Source organism: Panthera leo, chromosome D1 (genome assembly GCF_018350215.1).
Source record: "Panthera leo isolate Ple1 chromosome D1, P.leo_Ple1_pat1.1, whole genome shotgun sequence".
Taxonomy (NCBI): Eukaryota; Metazoa; Chordata; class Mammalia; order Carnivora; family Felidae; genus Panthera; species Panthera leo.
In genome coordinates, this window is record NC_056688.1 from 112,385,844 (window position 1) to 112,413,268 (window position 27,425).

Below are 27,425 nucleotides of genomic sequence, written 5' to 3' on the forward strand. Positions count from 1 at the left end.
CGCGGTCAGACTGTGGACGGGAAGTGCGGCTGGGATCGTCACGCGTTCTGATGGGAGTTCGGGCGCAGGCCGGGCCGGGAGCGCTGTCGCAGTCGGAAGGCACGACCGTCCCGCCTCGTCTTCGAGCCGGCCTCGCGCCGTACGATGTCGGAAAACGTTCGCGCCTCCGCCTTGACGCGCTTTGAGGCACCAGAGTCCTTCCGGATCCCGTCCCGTGGTGTTAAAGCATCAGCCTTCACGGCCCACTCTGAGAGGACGGTTGGGGAGCGAGACCGTTCGTAGGCCGGGAGCCGGAGCTGCTGTTAACCGTGACATCGTGGCCGCAGGGCCGAAACGTCACAACGGTGAGTGGCGGGCCTACTACCCGGGCCTGAGGAAAGTGCCCCGCGGAATTCACCACCTGAGCCTCGCGGCGCCGTGGGCTCAGCACGTCAGCGCCCTCCCCTGCGCCCGGCAGAAGCCTGGGGGCCAGCACGTCCACTGTGCAGCCAGCGGGTCGAGGGACAAGGATAGGTCGTCGTCCTGGGTCTTGGGGAGAGAGCCTTAGCTGAGCCCCACTCTGGGCTCCTGGAGAAGAGGGAGTTTTGAACGAAGGGACTTTATGATCCGCGTACCCTTTTTCCTCGTTGGCTTTCACCTCCCCGCCCCCACTTGAATACAAGCTCCTCGAAGACCGTTTGGTCCACGATTTTATCCCAAGGGCCCGACGGGGCTTGGCACAGCCTAGGGGCTCACTCGCTCTCTGTTGGGTAAAGGAAGGAAAGGATGGACGGACGGGTGGGTGGGTGGATGGACTGATGGATGGAGAGATGCGTGGGTGGGTGGACCGGGGGCGATGGATGGATGGACGGACAGAAGGGATGGGGAGCGGAGGAAGGAAGTGCTGTTGATACTTAAACTGGGGACGTTTGGCTTGACCACAGCTTCTGTCCCCCAACGCGATGATGAGAGAAAGGCGAGGAACGAGGTAAGGAAAGAGAGAGCAGTTAAGGGCCTGGCAAAGCACCTCCCCCACGCATGTGCGCACGCGCATACGCACCCCACGTGCTGCACGCGCTTGGTCACCGTCACAGACCAGAGTTACACGGTCGTGATCTTGTCTCAGGGCTGATAACGTTCTCTTTCTAGAGCTATAATACATGATTGCGTGGTCATTTTCTATTTTTAGCTTGACTCTGTGTTGGGGGTGATGGTATCTATCCATCTATCCCTCCATCCACCCAGCTATTCACTAACCCATCCACCCTCCTATCTACCTACCTAGACACGACCTACCCATCCATCCATTCACCCATCCATCCGGTCAACCATCTACCCTCTCATCCATCCATCCATCCATCCATCCATCCATCCATGTATCTACCCATCCATTCACTCACCCATCTATCCATCCGTGACCCACCCACCACCTTCATCCATCCATCCATTCTACCATCTACCCTCTTATCCATCCATCCATCCGCCCACATCCATCCATCTACCCATCTATCCACTTATCCATCTATTCATCTGTCCACCCACCTATCCATCTTACCACTTATCTGAACTTCATATTTACCCATCCACCCAAATTTCAAAACAGACCCTGCCAGATGCCCAGCTGACCTCTTACTACAGATGTTAGACAAGTGATTTAACCTCTTGAAGCCCGTTTCCCTCTCTGATACGAGGGGAGGATCCACAGTGACTGGAGAAGGAGTCAACAGGAACCAGTCTCTGTAGGTGTTAAGAGAACATTAGCACCATTACCACTCCCTGCTTCCACTGGTAAGTGGGTAACAAGTTACCTGTGTCAGCTGCCTGCTTCCAGCTGGCACCAGAGTGTGCGTCACTGGGCAGAGAAGTCAGAGTGAACACAGCTCCGATCTGGGGAGTTGTTTCCCGAGCCTGTTTGCAGATGGTCAGTTCCCTAGCCCATCAATCCATGCCTGGAAAGGCTTTGTCTAAGAACAGGAATTAGTCCCCGAAGACCAGAGTGCGTGCATGGTGTAGGCACTGCCTAATGCAGTGATGTTGGATCTCCCACAAGAGCTAGAGCATCTTCTCATTCCCCATTCATCTGAACCTCACTAAGTCCCATGCTGCAGATGGAAAATGGAGTCTCCATAAACAGTCGCTGACACACAGCTGACCTCACATCCCAGCTCCTTGATCCCAGCCCAGGGCTCCCTGGGAGCTCCCTCCTCTGCGCAGTGATGAGCCCTGGTGACCATGACCTCCCCTGCAGGGAAAGGTGTCTTATGCTCACAACGTCCTCTGTTTATGCACTGTGTCCTCCAGGCCCCAGCTTCCCATGGCAGAAGCCAGAGCAGACCTCCTCCGTGGCCTGGGGATGGGAGAGCCATCCCCTCCCGGGAAAGGAGGCATGGGGGGACCGGCTGGGCCCCCTGCATCCCGCCTGCACAGTGAGGATGGTCTGAAGTTCCACACCCCACGCTGTCAGCACTTCCCTTGTGCTCCGTCCAAGAACAGCCAGATGCAACTCCAGGCACTTGTTTGGGTAGAAGGGCCAAATCACCGAATTCTCCGTATCAGAAAATTGGGGGGCTGGCTGTGGAGTGACACGGACGAGTGAACTGAGCCATTTCCCCGCTGTCCAGGGTGAACAGGGACCTGGCAGACCCGGGGACCGGCTAAAATCGGGGTTTCCCCAGGCTCCTGGCTCACCCAGGGCGAGTGGGCAGAAGGAAGAGTGCTGCAGCTTGGCAAAGAGGGTAAGGCATGGCCAACCCAAAAGGCCCCAAGTTCTTACCGTCCGCCGATCGTTGTGTCTTCAGTATAGAATCTCAGACCCTGCGTCGCCCCCTGTGTCATCAGCACCGTCACCTCTCTGCCCCGGGGCCAGGAAGATGGGCGGGAATCCTCAGCACTCACTGCCCTGGGCACGGTGGCCCCGGCGTGGGCTCCGTGCTCTGCCCTGCCTCTACTGTTCCAGTAACGGCACCCCACAACCCACAGCCTCCACGTGGGGTCCTGAGAAGGGATCTGGGGATGGATGGTCATCAGGATGTCCCTTCCCACCGGCCACAGTGACACTAGCCGGGCACCCCTGTGAGCCGGGACTTGGCGGGTCTCACTCTAGAGACGTGAGAGCCACTAGACACGGGCTCCGTCCAGCCGCTCCAACACCCTCCATGGTAACCCACGCTCCGCTGTAGTTGGGCTCCTGCCCGTTTGCAAGCCCAAGGCCACCCCTGGCTCCAAGCAGAAGAGGGCGGCGGGGAGAGGAGGTCTCAGGAGCCCCCGAGTGGTGGGGAGCCGCTCTGAACGTGCCCCCTCCTGACACCTCCCGCTGTCTGCTCCAGTCACACTGGACCCCTCACCCCTCCCTGGGCCCGGGGGGCCCACCTCTTTCCCCACTTGGGGATCTCCCCTCCTCCATGGAGCCCGCCCATCCCCCACAGAGGTCTGAGCCCTCACTTGCATGAGCTCTGACTCCTGGCGGGGGGCGGCTCTGTCAGGGGCTCATGTGTCTCCTGCCCTCATTTCCGGGGTGGGGACACGGCATTCGCTTCCACACGGTGAGCGCCCAGAACAGAGGAGATTGGGAATTCACACATCTGCGTGACCAACGGAGGCAGCAAAGGCTGAACGTCCCCAAACGCAGAAGGAGAGAGAGTGGCAGGTGAGGGGTGGCCCGTGAGGTGCTCCTGGACACTGATTCCTCAGCAGCCAAGATGTACCTGCTCCCCTATAGTAGGTCCCCTTGGCCCGGCCCCACCTGCCTGCCCAGTGACAGACACAAACCCGGACAGACGCGCCCTTAGCACACTAGGTCAGGCAGCAATGGGGCAGCAGGAGGGCCACCTGACCCCAAGCCTGGGGTCACCCGGCGCCCACCTCGTCCAGACCGTACCCCAGCCCTGCCCTCACCCCAGCTGGCTGGAGCTCACCCCCACCCCCTTTCTGGGTCAGGGCAGGCACAGGAAGGGAGCAGCCACTGCACTGAGTTCTCACTGAGGAAGCCAGGTCCCGGTTCCTCTGGGGGAGCAGAGCTGTGGTCCCCATGCCCCCAGGAAGCAGGGAGAGGGATCGCAGATGTGGAGAGAGACCCAAGCTAGACCCTTCGCACCCATAAGCCTGACAAGATGGGCACTTTGTCTCCTGGAAACGGCGGGTAGGGATAGATGGATTCCCGCCACCCCAGAACCTTCCAGAACCCATTTCCACCTTCCAAGGAAGGGGACGGGGCCTCTGATTTCTCAAGTCTACGGCTCCATCCACAGGCTCTATTCTGTGAGCAGACCTGCTCTGGGATTCGAGGCCCTTGTCTCCGGCTGGCGTTCCTTCCCGGGCGCTCACGGGCAGGCAGGCGCCACTCAGGGGGCACTTACTGGCAATGCTGATGTCACCTTCCACCAGAGGGCCACGGGCACCTGCCGCCCCAACACCTGGACCCCCTTGGATGGCCAGGCCCCCCACACTGGGGGGCTGCCGGGCACCTGCCTTCTCATCCTTCTGAAACCCCAAAAGCGCCTACATGGCCTCAGCTTCCCGCGGGCAGGTTCTGGAACACGATAGTAACTTGGGTACAAGACTCTGCGGAGGCCCCGCCGGGTTCGGCCCGATGGCTCACGCTCAGAGAGATGCCACCAGCCGGCCCCGGGCTGCACTGGATCTCTCTGCCTGGACCCAGAAGCAGCAGTCTTCCCCACTGTGCTGAGCTAAACCCACCAAGAGATGCTCCCTTGATGAGAGAGTGGCCAGAATGCTTCCCTGTGCTGCTGAGACCAGGGCAGCCTGCGAGGTCACTGGAGGGGGGGGTCTTGGCGGGCCCCCGGGTCCTCCTCTCCACATTCAGCTGCTGGGCAACGGGCCAGGGGTCCTCAGGGACGCGGACGAGCCATGCCCGTGGGTGCCACCAGAGGGCGCCGTGGTAGGCAGGGGTGTGCAGAGCCCCGCACCTGAGGCCCACGCAAAGGTGCTGCACGTACAGGGGTTCTGACCTCCGCGGACCTTCTTGCCTCTCTGCTCTGCACTCAGGTCAGCTGGCTATGGAGGCCAGCTCCGCGGGGGAGGCTGACCCTGCCCACAGCACAGAGCCCTGCAGGGGAGGGCTCCGGTCAGCCGTGCCAGCAGGAGCCAGGCAGTGGCTCGGGCAGCTGGGGACGCCTTGGTTCTCCCATGCAGCCACCGAGTCTGCACCTGCAGGTCTGGCCACACGGATGCGCCCGCCGTATTTCCGGCTGGGGTTTCTGGGGCCTTAGCTCGGCATTCCAGCAAAAGGGCTCTGCCTGATCACGTTGCTAAGTGTCCAGGATTCCCTGCCGGTGGCGAGAGGGAAGGGAGGGGACAAGGGGGGCCCTGAGGACAAATCCTTGTGTCAGGAGTCTGGGTCTCCCTCCACCGGGCCGACGTGATTGCCTCTGCTTCTCCCGCCTCGTGGCTGGAGCTGTCACCCGGACAGTGGCCCCGGACACCCTCCAGTGCCGGCCCACGGTGGCCACGGGGTCCTTCTAAAGGTCTTGGTGACAGCCAAGAGCGGCAAACGCTTCTGGGGAGCCCACCGTGAGCCACACGTGACCTCAGAACGTGAGCCCGACGGGAGTCAAATTCAAGTTAACCCTCATCACAAACCACCAGCCCCTGGCTACACAGGAGACCGCACAGAACGGTCATGTGTCTAGTCCCAGGGAGGGCAGGAGCAGAGCTCAACACAACCCGGCGGTTCGGCACGGGGTCTCCACGGGTGGGGGGGCCTCCGGAGCAGCTACCGTGGGGACAGTGTGTGTAGACTTTTCCCTCCACCACGTGGGGCCTCCTAACCCCACCCTGGGTTCTGCCAGAACCAGGAAGGGCTCTGGGGGCCTCCTTGCAAGGCCCCCTGCCAGCCAGGGTCCGTCTGCGCCGGGGAAGGGTTGGGCTCTGAGCTACGAAGACAAAGACAGACTGGAGGGGTTCAGCCACCTCCCTGAGCCCTCCACAAGGCCCGGGGGCCATGCTGTGGAACCGGCATCCAGCCTCCCCCATCCCCGGGGCTGGTTGTGCAGCCAGCTCCACGCATGGACGTGGTCTGAAAGGCCAGAGCGTGGTCTCCTCGCCAGGAAGCAGATAGCCTGCGATGCGGCTCAAAGGCCCACCTTTCCCAGGGGCAGCTGGGGTGCCCGGCAGGTCCCCGTTAGGACAGAGGAGGTTGGGGGAAGCCCCCCAGCAGCTCATGGCTCCTGTCACAGAGGGGCTACTGTCACCAGCAAGGGAGCTGGATCCTGAACAGAGACACCTGTCAGGGTGGGGGAGGAAGGCTGGACGAGGCAGAGACGGCAGGACTAAGGATCAGGGCACCGCTTCCCGGGGCAGTGCACCGGCTGGGCCAGGACAGAGAGCGGGCCGACGGTTGGGGGCGATCCCATGGTCCCAGGCAAACCTGGACGGCTGACCGTCCTGCCCGGAGCTCTGGGTGACACAGGCAGTCGGCCTGGCCAAGCGCCCAGTCCTGGGTTGCACGCAGATTGGAGCTTCACCTAAGGGCCTGCGTCGACGGAGCACTTACTGAGCGCAAGGCATGGCCATGAGCTCATTCATCCCATCTTAGAGACAGCCCCGGGGCGCCGGGCTTCCCCTGACCCTCACTGTGTGGATGAGGCACAAACTGTTAAGTAGCTGGCCCAGGGCGGAGTCCAGAACGAGGGCCCGGAAGTCCTGGGCGCTCAGGACAGGCCGCTGTAAGGACCTCACACGTGCGCACAGGACACCAGGGACAGCCAGGCAGGGCCCCGGCAAGGCACAGCGGCGCCTTTCCTCCCTCCCCTTCACAAGCAGTACTTTGTTTGCGGCGTTGGGGGTCCCCGGCCACAGTGCCGTCGGCATCGTATTAGATTTCGTCGTGGAGGAAGGGGACACGCTCTTCTTAAAATGATAGCCGTGATGCTAGCGAACCGTGTGAAGTAGAATTTGCCGCCTCGGGGGAAACCTTTAATTTAGCTTTAAACTGTTCTTAGCACCTGGGACTTCTCCCTCGGGGCGACTCGGGGTTGAGAATCTAGACCAGAGCCAGAAACTGGATCTCACTGTTTGGAGAACGAGACTGCCAGGCAGTGCCGGGGCGGAGGTGCTGATGTGGGCTTGGGATCGTGCCTGCGTCCAGACGGAGCCTCAGGCCCGAGACCCCCGCCCAGGGGCCGGGGGACATGGTTCCCGCGGGCGCGTCCTCCCCCATCCGGAGACCTGCCCGCTGCTGCTCGGAGCACAGCCGTCAGCCCCCAGTTGGGACCGTGTGAAGCACGGACCCTCCCTCCCATCCCAGGCTCCCCGCCTGCACCCCACTCTGAACACAGGGAACCTGTGGGACAGAGCCCCCGGGGGGGTGGCCCCCATGTCCCTAGCATCACAGACGTCAGCCGGGGACATGGTCTCAGCAAGCCTCACGTGGTAGGCTTGGCACACCAAGTGCCCTCAGAGCCCTGGGGGGGGGGGGATGGGACAAGGTGGGACAGGGAATCCGGTGACACGCTGGGCCAAGCGGTCACCACACCTCACCTGTGCTCGCCAGGAAAACAGGTCAGCGGGCCTTCTTGGGCCACCACGGGTGAGGACAGAGATCAAGGGGACAGACGCTTGGGAATGCCACGCGCAGGCGTGGAAACCAGGAACCAGCAGGCAGGGGGCCGGCCAGCGGGAGCATGAGGACCCGGGCCCAGGCCCGAGGGGGAGCAGACTGGCCTTGCTGGGAGCGGGGGGCCGTGGCTGCTCTGAGCCCCAGCCGTGAGCCCACCCTCCCCCCCCGGAAGTCCCATCCTCATGCGAGCAAGTCTCCATGGCCAGGTGGCCAACGTGCTGGGGGGAGGGCCCAGACCCCGAGTGGGACCCCGGGTTCTGGATCGGGCAGGTGCGTTTGCCTCAAATGCGGCGTTAGGAACAAGTGGCAACGAGCAGGCTGGTGGCCTTAGCACCCTCTCTGTTCGCCTTTCACTCTGGGAAGCCAGGGTCCAAAGCACAGGGAACAGAAACGAGGCCCCAGAGGCCAGCCCCAGCCCCAGGTCACTCCAGGCAGCTCAGCCCCGTCTCCCGCACCTGCCCTGAGAGGTCATCACGGACACGTGCTCGTGCGGGTGACCCGGCATCCAGGCTGGAGTAAAAGAGGTGCTCTGGCCAGCCTCTAGGCGTGCCCTGAGCCCTAGAAACCAGGAGCCACGGAGCAGGGAGGGCCCCCTCTCCTGGTCCCCGCGGGAGCCCCCTGGCTCATCGCCAGCCCCCTCCACCCTGGCCACTCCTTACCCGACGTGCCAGGGCCGCTGGAGCCTCTTGCCATCTTCGAGGGCACCGCCCAGCCTGTTGAGCGACGGTGACCGGCTGTAGGGCCCGGGGGTGTAGCCCCCCAGCGTCCTGGCGGCCCCCTCGGGCTTGCCGGGCGTCTGCTGCAGCAGCTGGGGCGAGAGACTGCGGTGGGAGGTGGCGGAACAGACGGCCCAGTCGGGCGCGCTGGTGTTGAGGTTGTTGTCACTGTTGGAGCGTAGCAGGACCCGGGGGGCGGCCAGCGTGTTGGGGGGGCGCCGCCTCCGGTTGGAGTACGCCGGGGCCTCTCGGAAGGGCACTGGGTGGGAGAGAACAAGGAGGGGGGTGAGTGCACCCGTGGCACCTTCCGTGCAGGGCGCGGACACGCCCCTGCGCGCGCCCTGAGCCCCCGCCGGTCCCCGCCGTGCGCAGAACCCGCCCCGACACAGAAGCAGCGACAGGCGGACACTGAGAACCTCTCCATTTCACGGAGGCTCAAGCCAACGCTTGACATGGAAGGGACTCGGGGTCCGACTTCCATCGGGGCCAGCGCCCCGCTCCGTCCGCAGCCGAGACGCGTGTGAGGGCCTCACAACGCAGCCGGGGCACTGAGACGGCCACAGGTACGTCCTCACCGGGACCCAAGCCTGGCCCCTGGTGGGGGCTGAACTGGGTCCCCCTGCAAGTCCGGTGTTGGAGTCCTGACCCTTTGCGCCCCAGACGGCATGTGGCCATGGGGTCTCCACGGAGGTGGGTACGGTAACACGGGGCCACAGGGTGGGCCCTGATCCCATGTGACCGGGGTCCGTGTAACAAGAGGCGATCAGGGCACAGACACGCACAGAGGGACGACCCCGTGAGGACACGGGGAGAGGACGGCCGTCCACACGCAAGGTGAGAGGCCTCGGGGGGACCCAGCCCTGCCCACGCCTGGACCTCGGGCTCCGGCCACCAGGCCAGGGGGACAATAAATCCTGTTGGGTAAGCCCCCCGTCTCCGGGACTGTGTCACGGCCGCCCCAGGACACGCACACGGCCCTCCAAGCACTGTCCCAGGCGTCTGCTTTGGTTCCAAGCATGCTTCTTTCTCCACCCTTCAAACCAGGCCCCGCAGTGTGGAGCAGGAAGAGGTGAGCACACCTCACCCGTCTTCCTACGACATGCTAGACTGCAGGCGAGGCCCTTACTCTGCCGAGTTCAGCGTCCCAGAGACTCAGAACGAGGACACTGCCCACGGGGACCGTGGGTGCAGGCGTGCATGCTGCAACCACTCGGGCTTGCTCCGCGGGCTGGAGCCAGAAATAGAAAGTGTCCTTTCTAAGAAGACGCATGTAAAGAAAAGCAGCCCTCCAGGCTGTGGAGAAGTCAGATGCCGATGACCCCAGGAGCTGGGGACGCAGGCTTCCTTCAAGGTCCCGACATGTGGGCAGCTTCCCGCTCGCCATGGGGTTGGTGTACTTTGGGATGAAGCGGGCGAGCAAGCTCCCAAGTCTGTGCTGCCTGAGGCCAGGGCCGTCACTGCACACAGACTGGGGCTGCGCGTGCCCTCCCAGGGGAGCTGGGCTGGAGACGGGAGTCTCAGCATCTCAGAGGACAAGAGTATTGCGAGCACAATTCGCCATCCGCGCTGCCCGAGGTCAGAGGCTGCGGTGAAGTACTTCATGAAAACTAAGGACAGGTGCACCCTTCACGGAGCCTGGGCCTGACGTCAACCCCTGCTCTCGGCGACGACCACACTGGGCAGCCGGGCTCACAGGGGACAGAGGTGGTGCTGGCCGGGATCACAGGGGACAGAGGTGGCGCTGGCCGGGATCACAGGGGACAGAGGTGGCGCTGGCCGGCTCACAGGGGATACAGGTGTGCTGGCCGGGCTCCACTGAGACAGCTGTGACCCAGTCACCCCTTCACCGCCTCGCCAGGATGCAGGACAGTCCGGGAAGGCAGGGACGGAGCCAGCTCGGGAAAGACGCATAAAAACGGCAGGAGGCTGAGGATGGGCACTGGGAATCCACGTCCAGAACAGCTACTGAGCCTTTGGAAGGGACACGTCGGGAGGTCACATTCTTTCAACACGCGGCAGCGTGAGCTCATTCCGACCCGACCCCTGTCCGAGCAGGACGCGGCCGGGACCCCACTCTGAATTTCTCAAAGGAAACACACACGTGCCGGCCTGGCTGGGAGAGAGGCGGGCGACGGGAAAGGCCGGCGGCGTCCTCCCCCGGGGACCCCCGCCTCTTAAGGGGCTCAGCCCACCGGGGAATCAGCAGGGCCTGACCCCACCTGCCAGAACATCCCCCACTTGGTGGTTTGCTGGTCGTGAGGGACAGCCTCATCGGTCACTCCCCCTGGGCAGACAGAGGCCAGAATGACTCCTGTGAGGACTGAGCGCTCATCCTTTAGGGTCTGAAAAGTGCACCCGCCGGTGGGCGCCTTGGGGTGACCTGAGACCTGCCTGGCGAAGGGGTGGGGGACCGAAGACCGCGCAAGGGGCTGATGACTGCACCACCCGCCCCAGAGGACGGTTACCTTTCGTGCACAGAGCCTGCCAGCTGAAGGACTGTGTCACAGCGAGAAAGCCAACCCCTCAAGCAGCTACAACAAGCAGAAAGCGGGACCCGGCCCTCGGCCTCCTGGACCCACTTCCCCTCCCCCCACCTCCCGCCCCCGAGGAGAGGCCAGGGCTCACGCTACCCATGGGGAGGGGACCCCCCCCAGACGAGGAAACGCGTGCATTCTGTGACGTGAACTCCTGCCAGAGCCTCCAGCTTCCCCGGCGACGGAGTTGGGTCCATTTGTCTGACTGATGTGACTGTAAGATATTAATGCCCTTAATAGGAACTGGGGGAGGGGGCGGTCCTGCCAATGGCTGAGACAGACTCACGCGGGCAGAAAAATCTATGAAAAAACAGCAGACACATGGAATGAACCCCAGCGAACGTCTCCGCGCCGAGCGTGGATGACAAAACCCAAAGTACCACAAGACGAATCTGGGTTAATAATGTCAGAAAATGAGCCCGGACAAACGCCGTGTTTCAGACCAATTCCCGAGACAGGGGCTGAAGCCGGATTTGCGAGTGGGGGCGTGGGTAGTGGTCGGAATTCCGAAGGACCGGTGCCCCGGGGGGGGTGGGGGGGCCGGGGTGTTTTCAAACACAGCCTGCCCTGGGGATCAGGTGGCTATACTCAAAGGGAATCGCATAGGTAATGTCAGGGCGAGCATTCAAATGACAATCGTCTCACTTAATCACCAAGACTCGCATTAAATTAGTTTCCCGTGTGAGATAATTGGAAATTCTTTCCGTGTTTGTTTTACGGCTCGGGCTGGTAAGTACCTTCCTAATTCCTCCCAAGTAATGTCTTCATAAACCTGATTTCACAAGACAGGAGTTCTCTGTCTGACAAACTCACTGGAGCCATCCGTGGAAATGTTGATTTTTTTTTTTTGCGAAAAGGGTTAAAAATAACTCTTTTCCTGTCTGAAAATGATTAATATTCCACCCAACTGTTTCCTTCTTTCAGGCGATCTGCAAACTCTCAGTGGGCGGATATTTTCTTAGCCGTCTTACATGCATGTATTTATACATTTTCCTTCCACAATAGAAATTACACAAGGTGTGACAAAAAGCATATGCACTCTCGGCGTCTGCCACACTGCGTTTCCATGCACTCGGGGAAGCTGCGACCCAGAGATGGCCACGGAGAGCCCAGGAGTGGTTCCCAACGCGTCCGCCCTGTCGGCGCGGCCAGCCCGGGTCCCGACCCTCCTCGTGCCCGAGCGAGCGCCCGGCAGCCGCCAGGTAGCGGCCAGACTAGTCAAAACTTCCTTTGTTTTCCACAGGACTTAGTTTCCCACGCGGCACGTTCCGGAACGCAACGGTACCGGGGGGCCGGGGGCTCGGGAACCCAGGCAGACAAAACGGCACCTTCCGGCGGGCTCGCGTTCCAGACCCACCGCCACACAGCCCGGTCACGCGCCAGAAGCGATCGCTCCCTTACGCGATGAGAAGGGACACGCAGCGATGCCGGGAGGGACCGGAGTGCCCCCCCCCCCCCCCCCCGCCGGCCGCTGCCCCGGAGAGGCAGTAAGAAACTGCTAGTTCCCAGGCACCGCGCTCCCGCCAGCTCGCCCTTACCTTCCTTCTTGGTGAAGGCATTTAACAAAGACTTCATCTTCCCTCTGACTCTGGCAGCAGCCGGCTCATTATATAACCTTCTCAGACGGGAGGAAGGCAAGGGAGGCTGCCCGGCCCCTCGGCGGTGCGGCGGCGTGGACCCGGGGAGCGGCGGCGGGCGTCTGGGCGCTGCGCGCTTCCGAGCGCGGCGGGGCATGCGAGCCCCGGCGCGCTGGCGGCAGAGCCCACCCCATATTCTGTCTGTCAGCTGGGAACCAACCGTGCGTAGCCTGGGGCTGCTCTCAAACCCTGCGGCCGCTGCTGGCGCCCGTCATGTGAGCAGCTCCACTCTGCTTTTGTGCTCAGTGCCTCTGGGAGGAGGGCGGGACGAGGCGGGCATCCTCCGCCGGCGGGGCGGCCGGGAAACCCCGGAGGCGGCCGCGAGCCCCAGAGCCCCCGGCTCCCCGAGCAGACTCGGGGTTTATTTTTAAAGAGCGAGCCGAGTTGCCCGGAACGCCGCTTGCTCGTCCGCCAGCCGACGCGGTGAGCGAGGCAAGAAGACGGAACGCCCCGGTGCCAGATGAGCCCCGCGCCAGACCCACGTTTAACCGGGCAGCCCTCGCCGGCCTTCTGGAATCTCTGAACGTGACCCAGATTTCTGTCGGAAGGAATCAGACACAGGCACCTAGCGCTTCTCCCGGCTCACCCCACCGTGGCGATTACCCTGGAGGAAACAGGATTTCCTCCCCCCTCCCCCCCCCCCCCGCTTTTCGTTCTTTTTAAGGAGAGAGAACACAAACTAACTACCCCCCCCCCCCCGCCACCACCCCCCTCCCCGCCCCGCCCCGCCCCGGCTCGCCCTGATTCCAGGCAGCTGATCAAATGACTGTGTCTTCAAAGTCCCTTTACACGTGTGCTGAGCATTTCCACCCCGGGAGGAGTCCGGGAGGCTCCGGGAGAGGAAGCCCTATCTGAGGACCGCACGGAGGAGGGGCGGCGTGCGCTCCGCCGAGGCAGGGGCGCTGGGGTTGTTTCTGGGCGAGGAGAGAGGGCTTCCTGAAACACGAAATGGAGCATCCGGGGAGCCGGTTCTGTCGCCCGATGCACCTGCTGCTCGGCTGTAATTAAGCGTGCGTTCCCTCGGTTGCTAAGAGAGCTGCTTCCGAAATTAAAAAGGCAGGGAGCGCGAGAGGAGACGGGATGAGGAAAAAGCAACGGGGACGTGTAAGTCGAATCCCACGTGCTCGACATACTTCGGGACGACAAAAATGGCAGCTCCGGGAGCCGCGGGCGTCTGTCTGTCTGTCTGTCTGTCTGCTGCGGAAGACGGCCCGGGGGGTCGGACGCCTCGCCCAGCGGCCTCTCCGTGCGGTGGGCAAGGGCTGCCAGGGACGCGCCCCGTGACGGCCCCGTAGGAGCTGCTCACTTAGGCACTGTCTCCCACCTCATGCCCACAGCGTCCCAAGTCACACAGCTCGCCAGCCGCGCCCCAGCTCGGCCCCGGGCGACCCCCTCACCCCACCGGGTCTCAAAGCCACACGACGGAGCGCAAGCCACGTCTGAGGCGAGCCGCTGGCACGTTTTATCATCAGAGACCCCACGGGCTTTGTCTCGTGATCCACATCCCTGACGGGGTGGGGGGCGGGTAGGGGCGCAGGCAGAGCTCGGTGTCCTTGGACACGTGGGGCGAGGCTGAGCGGCTGCCAGAAGCATCTCTCCCCACCCCCTCCCCCCCCCCCCGCCGTACAGAGTGTCACCGAGGACACAGCAGGTCCCACTCGGGGAGACCGTGCGGCGCCCCCCGGGTGGGCGTGGTAGGGTTTGCAAGGTGGCGGAGTCCGGTTCCCGGGGCCGGGCCGGCCACAGGCGGGGTGCCACCTGGCTGGGACCCACGGAGACAGCACAGCCAAGGGAGCTCCTTCCGCTGCAGAGGCCGGGCCCGGCCACGTGAGCCCGGAGAGCTCGCCAAAGCGCAGGGAACCCTCTGGGAGAGTGGGAGGCTCGGCGCTGCTCAACCCGCCTCCATGTGTCTCTGGTCGATACCCTCCCAGAAGCACAGAGCCGCATCCCGAGCCAAGTTCCCTCGCCAACCCCCGCTGCCGGCCGCGGAGCGGAGGGGCGTGCGCTCCAGGGTGGCACCTCGCCGAAGACGGGTGCCGCCTCCGAAGCTTCGTCTGTGTCCCTGCCGTTGACCTTGGGGGAAGGGCGTGGGGAAGACGCGGCTTCCCGGGCGCCACTGCGAAAGCCCCGCGCGTTGTCTAACTCGAGAAAGCAGAGGGAACGGGACGGAGCCCTCTTCCCTGGCTTGGGAGCAGCACGGGGTCCTGACACGGGGCCCGGCCGGGAAACGGGGCCTCCCCGGTCCTCCTCACGGGGCACCTGCCCGTAAGCGGGAAACGGTGGGGCCCTGGGGCTGGGCCCTCGGCAGGGAGCCTGGCGGAGACAAGCCTCGGAGACCCACGAGCAGGACGCAGAGGCTGCGGCCTGGTGCAGAGGACCCGTCCCTACCCATCCCATCCCCGCCAGCGTTGGTGAACCGTGGGCCCTGTGCAGGCCACGGACGGACGCAGCAGCGAACAAGCAGGAAAGATCGCTAGTCTCCCTCTCGGCTGCCCAGGGGGCCGGTGGGGGGACGGGACCAGACTCTGGCTGGGTACGATAGGATTGGGGGCACTGTGGGAAACACCCCTCAGTTACAGGATGCCTTTCGACAACCTCACACGCGTTTAATACGCTGCTGGGAATCTGACTGAAACTTTGACGGAAACTGGGAACCGGGGGTCTGTCACACTCACGTGCAGGCCCACTGCGTCCCCAGCCCTCAGCGGGGCTCTGCCCCCCAGAAGCCCCACCTCCTGAACCCCCCCCCTGCCACCCGGACCCACCTCCTCACCACTGGCAGGCACGCCCTCCTTGAATACTTCCAGTGACAGGGAGCTCACTACCTGAGTGTAGTGGTTTTTGCTCCGAGACACGGGCTGAGTCATCCTCACCATGAGGCGAAGGCCGGCCCCGGGCCCATGTGTGCGGATCTCCCTTCGCTTCGCCAGAAAACAGGCTTGCGTCTGCCACATGCTAATCGGAAGGGACAAAGCATAGATTCTGCCCTGACAAACGCAAAGGCGTCTGTAGCGGCATTTTTCATTCTGTGCTCTGGAACAGGCTTTTCTGTGCAAACGTTTCCTGGAGATCGACGGGCCGCGGCAATCTGGTACCTCAGCGCGTATCTGTCTGCGTTGATCTGCACCCTCCACGCACACGTGCACCTGAAGCCTGCCTGCCTGGCTGGCCGGGACGGGAGGAGATCTACAGGAATCACGTCCAGCGGAGCAGTCCTGCCGCCAGCCACGTGCTCGTCCACGGCAACCTGCTCTCCGGGAGGGACAGACGTCACGCCCTTCCCGCTCAAGCCACGAGGCCTGGACACCCAGCGGTGACGCCAGCTTCTCTGGGAAGCTGGGGCAGCAGAGGCGGAGGGGGGCAGGCACGCTGAGGGTCGGCTCGGGGCCCAGCAATCCGCTAACACGGTCCTCCCGTCCCAGACGAGCAGACCGAGGACGACTGGGCTGAAGGTCCAACATAAAAACTAAGACAAAGACGCAGGCCGGGATTTGAACCCCCACTTCTCCCCGAGGCTCCCGGAGAGCCCGTGGTGCGGCTCAGACATCCGGTACCTTCTTGTGGAGTCCCCGGCAGGCTCCCCGACACCGGCGGCGAGGCTCCCTGGATGAGAGGAGCGAGGCCCACGGGGGTCCGACTTCGCTGGCCCCACAGCCATAGGTCTGCGGGTGGCAGAGCCCGGGGGTCCTCCAGGGAGGACCGAGAGTGACCACCGCGGGTTGTGCCGGCCGCATTGCTGTTCACCGAGTGCAGGAGACGTGACAACACACGCCGCTGGGGCCCAGCTGGGCTGGGGTGACACGGCGGGTGGCAGGATGCCACGTGGTGGCTCTGTCCACATGCTCGCCCGCCCACCCCAGAGGGTGGGCAAGAATCGCCTGAGTCGGGGACACTCGACGTCCGGGGACAGATGAGAAGGTCAGACGGGGGGGGGGGGCCTCGAACCGGACAGCTCCCAGGAGGGCAGAGGATCCCCCCAAAGTGAACCCCAACTGTCACCCCCTGGCCGGGCCCTTCAGCCACCAGCCTGTCCCCCCCTCCCCACCCCGACCACCAGCCCAACCCCGGTGCTAGCCCCTTGGTAAGAAACCCAAGACCATAAATACACAAACACACAATAAAAATACCCCAGGCCGTTCCCTCCAGCCTCCAGCCCCGCACGGCCGACCAATCCGCCTCGAGCTCGGATCCACCCGCCCAAACCCTCCGTTCGAAGCCCTGTATTTGCCACGTCGTTTGACAACGGCCTGACAACAGGCTGAAAATAATTTCATTTCTCGTGTAAAAAAAGGCTCTTCGCACATCAGAACATTTCAAGGCGCTCTGAAGTTCTGGCAGGGAGGACGCACCAGGTGTGATAAACGCGCCTCGCGAGGCGTCTGCTGTGCGGGTGCCACAGGGTCTTGGCAACGGGGCCCGTCCGGTGCCCACGACGCCCAGCGCACCCGTCCCCCAGCCGGGGTCCGGTGCCACGTGCAGGGGAGGAGCCAGACGCGGGATCCCAGCCGCCCGATTGAGGGCCCGGCTCTGCGTCTTCCGCCCTCGGCGGCCGTGGGCTGCCCGGGCGCCCCGGGCTCAGTTTCCCCATCTGTAGGTGGGGACAACCCACCTCATTCCCGGCGTTGGCCGTGAGCCGCTGAGCTCCCGTTTGACCTTCCAGGGGCGAGGTCCAGCCCGAGGACCACCCCTCACCCTCCCTGAAATGGGTTGTGAATGGTGCCACCTCCCAGGAGGGTCGCGAGGACCCAGCCACTCATCATCCGTTACGGTGTGTGCACCACAGGGTCGGCAGGGGTCACTGAGTAAAGGCATTTAACTCAAAATCTGCCAGCAGACGGCAGAGCCACCTCCCCGCCCCAACCCCGCCCCTTGTCTGCGATGAGCCCCCATCCGGCCACGGAGAGACCCCTCCTCAGGGCTCCCGCAGTGGAAGTGCGCCCTCAGGCGATTTCCCGGTTCCGGAGCACTTCAAGGCCCCCAAACGCAGGTTGGACGCCCGGCTCCCCCCTCGCCCTGCACACCGGAGGGGACCCCCATAGCTCTGGATGTGAATGAACGGATGGATGGTTGAATGAACCACGGAAAGCGAGGTACCAGTCCCGGCTTTTGCTCGGCGTGTCCCGAGGCGCCTCACCAGGTACACCGGGCTGGTCTCCCTGGGCCTGAAGCCACCTCACTTCTCTGTCCCTTCTTGCCACCCACCGCCCCCCCCCTCCTCAGAGGCCCCCGGGCACCAGGGGGAGGTCTGCCCTGCAGGGCTCTGGGGCCGCGTTCGCCCACACCCCACGGACAGGTGCACTGGACGTCGCTCAGGCCGGTGCCCTCGAGGCCCTTCTGTGTCTGCACAGCCCCCACCCCGAGTCTTGCCTGCCTGGTGGGCTGTGGGGAGCTGTGGGCCACTCCCTCCACTTTCCCTGCTGCCGGGACTCAAGGCAAGCAGACGCGGGGCACAGCGCTCTGATTCCGGAGGAAGGAGCTGGTGGGTGTGGACGAGCATCCCGCCAGGGACGTGCCAGCTCCCTGGGCAACCAGGGGCGGCTGGATGCCAGGCCTGGCTCTCCAGCCGCCTTGGGGAGCTGTGACCCTCCTTTCCTGCATCAACGGGTCAGACTGGACCCTTGCTGGCCACAGAGATCCCGGCCGACAGAGCCGACGAGGCTGGGGCTCGGCCGTGATTTCTCCAAGACCCTGAGATTCCAGATGGAGGCTGTTTCCCTTCTCTTTCCAAGTGGCCTGGCCTCGCCTCCTATTTGTGGGGAGAAGGGAGAAGGGAGCGCAGGCTGGCGTGGAGCTGGGCTGGGGAAACAGAGGGAAGACTGAGTCTATTTCTTCTCAATACAAACCCCTGGAGGTGACTCTGTCCTCTCCTCACAGAGGGGGCCCCTGGGGAGCTGAGAGGAAGAAACAAAACCCCAGAGGGTCTCAGCGGCCCACCAGCCACACCCTCTATTTTATCTCACAGAAGCAAAAACCAAGTGCCAAGAGCAAGGCTGTGCGGCCAAGCCGGGGGCAGGGAGGCAGCGGGCCCGGGCAGGTATGGGCGGGAGCCGGACCTTCCCGCCTACCCCCCCCCCCACCTCACCCCGAACAGCGGCCCTTGCTTCCTCCACGCACAGCTTCAGCTAACTGCGGTTTAAATATTGGTAGGCAACCTTTCTCCAGCTGACAATAATTGTTAAATGAATCACGCTTTTATAAATAACGCGAGATATAAAAAGGCATCTCGGCAATAATGCGGGGTTATCTTTGAACAAAGATGTAGGTGTCTGCGGCGTTTGTAACGTTCGCGGCAGCCAGGGCCATTGAGGGAAGCTTTGCTCCTGGAGGGATCCGTGGAGGCCCAAGGATACTCGGGGCAGAGGCCACCCGACTTGGGATCCTCCGATGCCCGCGGGGTCTGGATCTCTTCCGGGGACGGGTCAGGCTCCGTGCCGGTGGCGGCTGGGGTCAGGAACTCTGCGGGTTTCGTGACACCGCGACTCGGGATTTAGGTCCAAGACCAAGGTCGCAGGGGGCGGGGGGCAGAGCTCAGGAGGGTTGAACTGGGGCTGGCCACGGAGAGCGAGGGTCCCCGAGGCGCACCGCGGAGGGATCACGGCTCCGAACGGCGCCTCCTACCCTTTCCGGCATGTAGCTCAGCCTCTGCCAGAGTCCCACAGACCCCATGTGCCAGCTCTGACCGGGAGGCGTGGGGGCAAGGGCAGCGCCGGGGCTTAACGGAAGCACGAGCCACTTCCCGGGTAGCCCGTCTGACAGCTGGGTGACTGAGGACGCCTGGCCTCTCATGGGGGAAACTGAGGCTCAGAGCCGTGAGGCAAGTCGCCTGTGCTCGCCCCGCCCTGTCTGTTCAACAGAGTCACCCCCGGCCCCCACGGCCAGTCACAGGACACCTGTTCCCGGACACAGCACAGCATCCCCTGTGCCCAGGATCCCCAGGTGAGCTCTCGGGACCCAGCCCGCACCTGTGGCACCACACGACCCCCTCTGTCCTCCGCAGGGCTTCCCGGGAGGGACCCCGGCACACACGTCCGAGTCCTCGGGGGCAGCGTGTGGTGGCTGCTGTGTGACCAGGTGGATGAGTGTGGGAGGGAGCAGGGGGCAGGCACCGGCCCACCACAGATGCCGCCCTGCCCCCATCACTCAGACCCAGCCCTGATCCCCAAGAATGACTCCTAGAGCCCCCCGGGAGCGGCAGGACGCCCAAAGACTCTGGTGCGAATCTCCAAGTCTGCAGGGAAAATGCCAATCACAAACAGCACCAGTTACAAACACCGACGTCACCGGTGTCACTGGGCTGGGCCACCCCCTTTCTGCAGGAGCTGACCCGGAATGGCCCTTTTTTCGTCGTGTGTTACCAAGTGATGGCACCTGAGGGGAGTCCTGTCTGGGTCAGCCTCTGACTCGGGGTGGGACTCAGTTTCCCCATCTGTAAAGTGGGGAGGCGAGGCCGGCCCCCACCTCGCTGGGCTCGTGAGATGTCTGCGAGGGCCCCACAGGGGTGGGCTGCCTGCCGACTTCCCTCCCCTACGGGGGGGGGGGGCACAAGGGTGGAGAACGGGCTCCCCGAGACTCGGGGAGGAGCTCCGCTCAGATTCCCACTGTGGAGTCAGGTGCCCCGAGTTCCCGAGGCCATAGACAAGTCCTGGCTGCAGCAGACCGCGCTCCACGGATGGCCTGCTGCCCACGTGGGGCCCACGGGAAGCCCGGCTCTTCGTCCTTGAGGGGGAGGATCGGGAAACGCACCTGCCTCCTAGAGTACCACCAGGAGCAGCAAGCCTTGGGTTTGGGGGGCCAGGACGGTGTCCCGCACCTGCCCCCCACCGCCTGTGACCTCAGGCGCATGGCCGTGCCTCCCCGAGGGCGAGCACCCACCCCGAAGAGAGTTAGAGCCGACAGGGCCCAGTGTCCACGGCCGTTCATGGGCGCAGAGGAAAGGACCTCCCATTGGATAACCCAGTGGGCGCGAGCCGCGGGGGAACCCAGGGACTGGACGCTCCCATGCTGCTTGCTGGGGGGCTTCCCCGTGAGTCACCAGGGTGGTGCTGTCTGCAGGGCCCCTGCCCGCGTCACACCCGACTGCTCTGTACATTAGGGACCGGACTGCAGGCGCCAGGCCCACACAGAGAGCCGATGCAGCCCCAGAACGCCCACATGTCTCAGGACGTGCTGGAGAGCCAGCCGCGCACAGCGGCCCCCCACACAGAGCGATCTGATTAAAGCCAGCTCCCGAGACGGTCAGAGAGCGGCCAGAGTGACCATGCGCTATGGACTGAGTGCCTGTGTTCCCGCCAAATCCCCTATGGTGAAGCCCCTGGCCCCCAGGGAGAGGGCGCTGGGAGACAGGCCTTCGGGCCGTGAGGGTAGAGCTGACGTGAGGCCTCCAAGCCCCCACGGGGCCACGGGGAGATGAGTTCTCTCCGCCGTGTGGGGACACCGCGAGAAGGGGGCCGTCTGTGAACCGAGAAGGGTCTTTATGAGGCACCGAATCAGCCAGCACCGTGATCTGGGACTCCCAGGCTCTAGAACCGGGAGAAAAAATGCCCGTTGTTTAAGCCGGCTGTGGCCCTGTCACAGCAGCCAGGACCGACAAGGGTACCACACAGGCAGACCACGTCGCTCTGCCCTTGCAGGCCCCCAGGGGACCGGGGGACATCACTGCGGCTTTCCCCGCCCACCCCTTCCGATGCCCGGAACACAACTCTGGCCCTTGCCTGGCCGCGCCCTCCGCCGGACAGGGTTACCTGCCCTTCCCACCCTGGCTCCATCCAGCTCCGGCCCCTCACTCTCAAGGTCACCTTGCCAGAGGCTGAGTCTGTCTCATTCGCCCTTCATCACCAGAACCGAGCTCGGAGCCTCACAAGTATGTTTCCTGTCTGCCTTCAACAGGGAAGGCACCGTTCTACCTCCCGTCCGGGACTTGGGGGTTGAGTGGTTCACTCTGCCTCACTGCGTGAAACGTCTGCTTCTAGAACCCTTCCCACCCCGAATACCCCCCCTGCACAACTGGGCCTTTCTGGAAGTCACGGGGCAGGAGAGGGGGCTGCACACACCTTTCTATCTTCAGGCTACGACACAAGACCCGACACAAGGTGGGGGCTTATAAATACACATTCTGGTTATTTTTGATCCCTGACCAGCCACTTCGACACCTGGGTCATCTGTGGGTCTGCTCCTGTTAATTTCTCTGATCTCACATCCCATTTTCCTGCGTCTTTGCATGTCTAGAAATTTTTGATCCTGTGTCAGCCATTATCTTTAACGTGTTATAGAGATTCTGGATTCTGTTCCTTTTCTCTGAAGGGCGTCGGGTCTTTCGAGCAGGGAACACAATACTGGCAGAACGCTCCATCCTGGGAAGACGTGGCTTTGAGTTTTGGGGGGAAGCATCTCTGTTGGTTTGGTCCTGGGATGAGATGCTGACATCATGGGCCCTTCCAGGTCTCAGGCAGAAAACCCAAAGTATTTGCCAAGTTCTTCAGATGAGGCAGGACTCAGCGCTCTGTCTCCCTCGTGCGGGAACTACCAAAGTCTCCCCTCAGGTCTCTGAGATTTAAACTGCTGTGTTCCACTAGGACCCTTAGACTCTCATCCTGCACATGCTAGTTCAGAAATCAGTCCAGGATTCGATGAGAGTTTATGTGCAGATTTGGGGCTCTTGCCTTTCTAGGAGTCCTCCCCTCTATTTCCAGCCACTCAGGCAGGTCTGACCTTGACCTCTAACCACTGCATCCTCAAGTCACTTTCTGTCAGGGGGATCCTTCATTAATATGCCTCTCGTCTGACAGACTCCCCTTTTGTTGAGGGCCCCACGTTCTGTCTGCTTTTGGTTTCCTGCCAAAGCCCACGAATGGTTGTTGCTGTTTTTGTTTGGTCCAGAGTTTGTCACTGTTATCAGGAGAAGGGTACGTGTGACATGAGCTGCTCTGCCATGGTTGGGAGGCAGAAGTCACGGGCTCGTAAACGTAAGTGAAACAAAGAGGTGCTCCCCCCGCGGGCACACCTGCACACATATGCAGTGAGTGTTCGATCTGCACGTCTGGAGGCAGGGGGTGTGCCCGGCGGGGAGACGGTGAGTGTGTCAGAGCAGAGAGAGGCCCAGGGTGAGGAGGCCAGGGGGCCTTGACCACCGACCACATCAGCAGAGGGGCCGGGGGCAAACAGCAGTTCTCGGCACTATGCCTGTCCCTGCAGCCCGGCTGGGAGGGATCGTAGGCACCGAGACAAGTTTATTTCAACACAAGAACCTGACTTTTGTGACTTCTGAGCACATCCAGGCGGCTGGAGGTGCGGGCAGGTGCACAGGCGGGTCCCCACCTTGGAGATCAAGGTGTTACCTGATCAGAACCTGTACAGGTGCCAGGAGGCCCTGGTAAGTGAGCGCTTGAAACAATGCTGAGCGAGCGGCGGGTCGGTCCCCACCTGGTGCGTCGCCTCGTTAGCAGATCCTGCTGCCGATTTGTATTTTAGGAACTAATTAAGCCTTGGTGACCGATCTAACCTTCAAATGAATTCCTTCCAGGGCTGAGCTGGCAGCCCAATTCCTACCAGGCAGCAGCATCAGGAAAACCCCAAATCCAGGAAAAGCCAACCCCGAAGGGCAGAGGAGCAGGGAGGAGGGGACTGAGACCTTGGGCGGGCCGGCCAGCAGGTGAACAGACACAGAACCCAAGCGGGGGAGGGCACAGACCCCCAGCTGCCTCCCAACCTGATTGGGGGTGTGAGCGACCCGGGACAAACGGAGGGGCTCCCGGGACAGAGGCTGTGGCTGTTGGTCTGACCCTAACTCCAGTGTGATGGCTCCTGGCGGCCGGGCCTGTGACACGTTTCCTTCTCTCTACAGCCCAGTGAGGTGGGTGCATTCACACCCATCTCACAGACACAGAGGCTGAGACTCACAGGGGTCTCGGAGCCCGCTCCCCAACGCCTGTCACTCCGGGGCAGTGCTGGCCGCGCCTTCCCCTCAGCAGCACAGCCGGCCAGGGGTGCCCCGACCCGTGGGCAGAAGGTGGGCGGCTCACCTGGGAGCCCAGCACACGGCACAGCCGGGGGGCAGGAGAGGCGTCGAATGAACAGGCTGACGGCACTGTGTGGTCTCCCGATCCCGCTTCTGCTTGGCTGGGAGTCCCTGCCTTCCTGGACCTCATTTTCCCCATATGTCAAAGAGGGAACTGGGTGGAAAGCCCATAATGTTTCCCCCGGTGGAAAATCCGGGGGCCTCATCCACTGTGATGGGCACCTTGTCTGAAAGGGGCAGAGGGTCCCCAGGGCTGGCTGGCAGGATTTCAGGGGCACTGACGTCACCCGGTACAAAAAGTGGAGACTGAGGAGGTCCGCCCGTCCCTCCACGTTTCCTGCGGGTACAAGGGCACACGGGGACGGCCCTGCCTGTGGCCGGCTGGCCCACCAGAGCTCCTGGAGCCTCAGCCATGAGGCCCAGGGGCCCGAGCCAAGGCTGGGGTCCACACGGGGAGGCTGGAGCCTGCAGACGCGGGCCTCCTGGGAGGACGGGACCACAGGGTCTCACCGGGGTCTCTCTCGGCCACCCAGGCACTGGGCGCTTCTGAGACTCAGGCCAGCCCACTGTGGGCTGCGTCCCTGGGGCCTGACGGCCACCCTGGCCTGCTCTGCTCTAGCTCGGGGTGCGGGAAATGGCATCTGGGAATAAAAGTACAAGGCCCACAAGAGCACGTGGCACAGGAAGCGATGTCCGCTCTGAGGGCCCCGCCTCTCTCCTCCCCCACAGCACGCGGGGTGCCACGCACGGGAGCCCCCGGGGCACAGGGCAGGTCAGGAAGTCGCCCAAGGTCGCTCACCAGCCCAGGCGGGACGGGCTCTGCCCTTGGCCCATCACTGACCCGGCAGCTGACCACACGCCCGGAGCCCTGCAGAAGGGCCTGGAATCCCAGCCCTGCCCTGGGTACCTGCACCCCTCTCCTCCCCACTCCCAGAGAGTCGGCGTCTGCACTGTCTCCCTCCTCCTCCGGGGCGTCCAGCCCCTGCACGATGCGGCTTCTCACACACTAGCCGGGTCGGGTGGGGTCTCAGCTGCTGTCACATCCCGGGCAGCCATCCCCGACCCTGCTCTGTCCCCAACCATTCTCCACCCCCAGAGGGGACGGCCCCCTCCCCTCGTGAGTGGCCCTCCTGTGTCCCCTGCACTCCTCCTGACATGGCACTGTCCCTGTGGCACTTAAGCACGGTCTGCGTGTCTCCCCCACTATGCTGGGGCCCCTACAGGATGGGGTGGGACCCGTTCGCCTCTCTGCCCTCTGCTCTGCAGCCCGCCAGCACGGAAACCACGGACGGGGGCAGCAGGGCCATCCACTAAGGCTTTCAGAGACGCCGCACCGGCGACCTCAAGGGCCTTGCCCTGCCGGTCCTGCTCAGTCTGTGCCGAGGTTTAGCTGTGCAACCTCGGACGGGCTGCATGACCTCTCTGAGACTGTAAGTGAGGCTCTGGTGACGCCCTTTGCACACGGCTCTTTCGGGGGCCCCTTGGGCTCGAGACAGGCAGGCAGGCGGGGAGGGTGTGCAGCCCAGCCAGGGCCTGCTCTGGGGCGAGTGTGAGCCCCAGGCTCCACGTGCCTCGTGGACAGCTCTGCACACTGTGCTGGGCAGAGTCCAGGATTCAAAGGCGCACGGGCCACTGCTTTATAGAACCTGGCTCGCCTGGGCGTGAGGGCTCACGTCACGCTCAGGGGAGAAGTCAGCCGCGCCTGAAAGCTGAAGGAGAAACCGCTGGGAGGCTCGTGGGGAGAGCAGGCGGGGCTCCCACTGCCCAGCGGCCCACGAGATGGCCTGGGTCCCTCCCTGTGACCCCCACACGAGCCTCCTCCTTCAGGCCCTGGCCTGGGAGCCAGCCCCCTGGCTGGAACGGGGGCACTGGACCAGAGGGTGGGGCGAAGGCCCGAGGCTAACTGGCAGCCGGTCCAGGAGTCCGTGTTGGCAAGAAAGCGGGCACCGCGGTCCACAGGGGATGCTTTCCAAGTGCACGGCAGGAGAGCGCCTGTCCCGCCGTGGGATGCCAGAAGAGTCCCCGCGGGCACAAGAGAGGTCACAGGTGGAGGGCCGGATTCCTCTGAAGTCTGTGACTCACTCCTAACCCCTCGGGACCAGATCTGGGCACGGAGCCTGCGTCTGGGGTGGCAAGAGGAGAGGAGGGCCCCAGTGTCAAAGGGGGATGGTCACCACCCACTGAGTCACACGGTCACTCTGTCTCCCTCTGACCGAGCATCTGTACAAAGTTCAGGAGAAGGCACAGAGGGGGGCGGGCACAGTCCCGGAACCTTCCCACCAGCCAGCGCGACCCTTTGCAGCACAGGCTCACAGAGGCCGGCCAGGCTGGCGACCTTTCCCTGATGTCACGGTATGAACCAGAGGGTCAGGACTCACATCTGCACAGGTGGGCGTGTTTGGCGCGGGCGACCTGGGCTTCCGACGCGGTGCGCAGGCAGGGCTCGCCCCGTGCTCTCCCGGGAGCGAGGAGGCTGGAATGAGCCTTTAGGAGGCCTGAGGCTGCGGGGGCCTCCTAAAGGACGAGGGCCTCCCCGTCCCTGAGGACGGGGCCGTGGGGGCTCCGGGGCGTCTCAGGTGGGGGTTCTGATTAGGAGTCCGGGGAGGCGAGCACGGAAGGGTGAGGGGGGCCGTGGTGAGAAGGGGTGTGTCATGGACCGAACAGTGTCCCCTAAACTCATACGTGGAAATCCTAACCCTCGATGTGACTGTATCTGGAGACGGGGTCTTCGAAGAGGTGACTGAAATAACACGGGGTCACCAGGGTGGGTCCCGATCCCCTGTGACCGGGGTCCTTGTGAGAAGAGGGGATCGGGACACAGACACGCACAGAGGACACGGGGAGAGGACGGCCGTCCACACACAGGGAGAGAGGCCTCCAGGACCAGGGACGGTGACCGTCTGTGGTATTTGTTACAGCGGCTGGAGCAGAGGAACACCGCCGTGATCTGTGACCCCCGAGCAGAGCTCCGGACACCCTGTGTGTGGCCCCCTCGGATGGATGACCATCCCACGTTCATCCCCCTCCCCCCCGAGGCTCGAGAACCCTTCCCCAAAGCCCGGCCGGGGAGGAGCCGCGGCTCGGGGCCTGGAGTCGGCCTGGGGAGCAGCCCGGGGCCACGGGCGCCCGCTGCCGGCCCTCACGCAAGCCTCTGCACACAAAGAAAGAATCTTCCAGCACCATCGTCCCGATTGCCGGAGCTGCCTCTACGGCACCCGTTCAACTCACCAACACTCGTGTAAAAAACATGCAGCGAACGTCCTACTTCCTAACTGGGTCAGCAGAGCACTGCTTTGAACAACACTGGGGCCGTTCAGTCACCAGCACGCCGCTCGGTGCATCTCAGACGCCGTCACGCAGTCTCGCATCCGGGGGACGGAAGGGTCTCTCCCCGCACGCGCGCGCAGCCTGGGCCCCGTGGCCGACCTTCGAGGGCCACGCGCGTTCCCCCGACCTGGCCCAGTCACCCACTTCGCAGGATCCGGAGACGCCCCCCCGGTGGGAACCGGTGACACGGGACCGGGCCTCACACTGTGCCCTTTCAGGGCGTCGCTGCTACGGTCGCCGCTTTCTGAGCTCCCGCCCTGTGTCAGCACATCGGCCGCCCCAGACTTTGCACACGTGGGCCTTTCTTCCCGGGAACCATCCCTCACATTCTATTCCCAGGAGCGGACCTGCCGGGTCGGAGTTCTGAACGTTCCCAGGGCTCTGGACACACGTTCTGCAAAGCGCTTTCCCCAAAGAGCAGTACCAATTCACGCGACCAGGCAGCTGCGACCACATTTTGTCGGAAAAGGAAGAAAACTTCTTTTCTGGAGGGAGAAGAAAGAGACTGCTTTCCACCAGGGAACAGCACGCTTGTGAGGGCGCTCGCACCGCGAGTGGCTGATCCGAGGGGATGTGATTCCACCAGAGGCTCGTCCCGACCAGAAGGGCGTCTCCTCGCAGAGGCGGAGAACGTGCTGTGGC

General features: G+C 63.4%; 1 protein-coding gene across 1 annotated transcript in view; it reads right to left on the bottom strand.

Moving 5' to 3' along the window:
* SHANK2 (SH3 and multiple ankyrin repeat domains 2) overlaps window positions 1–27,425 on the bottom strand; it is a 490,038-nt gene that overhangs the window by 266,309 nt on the left and 196,304 nt on the right. Inside the window, 1 exon segment of the mRNA XM_042904258.1 lies at window positions 8,215–8,530. Coding sequence (XP_042760192.1) covers window positions 8,215–8,530 — 316 coding nt within the window.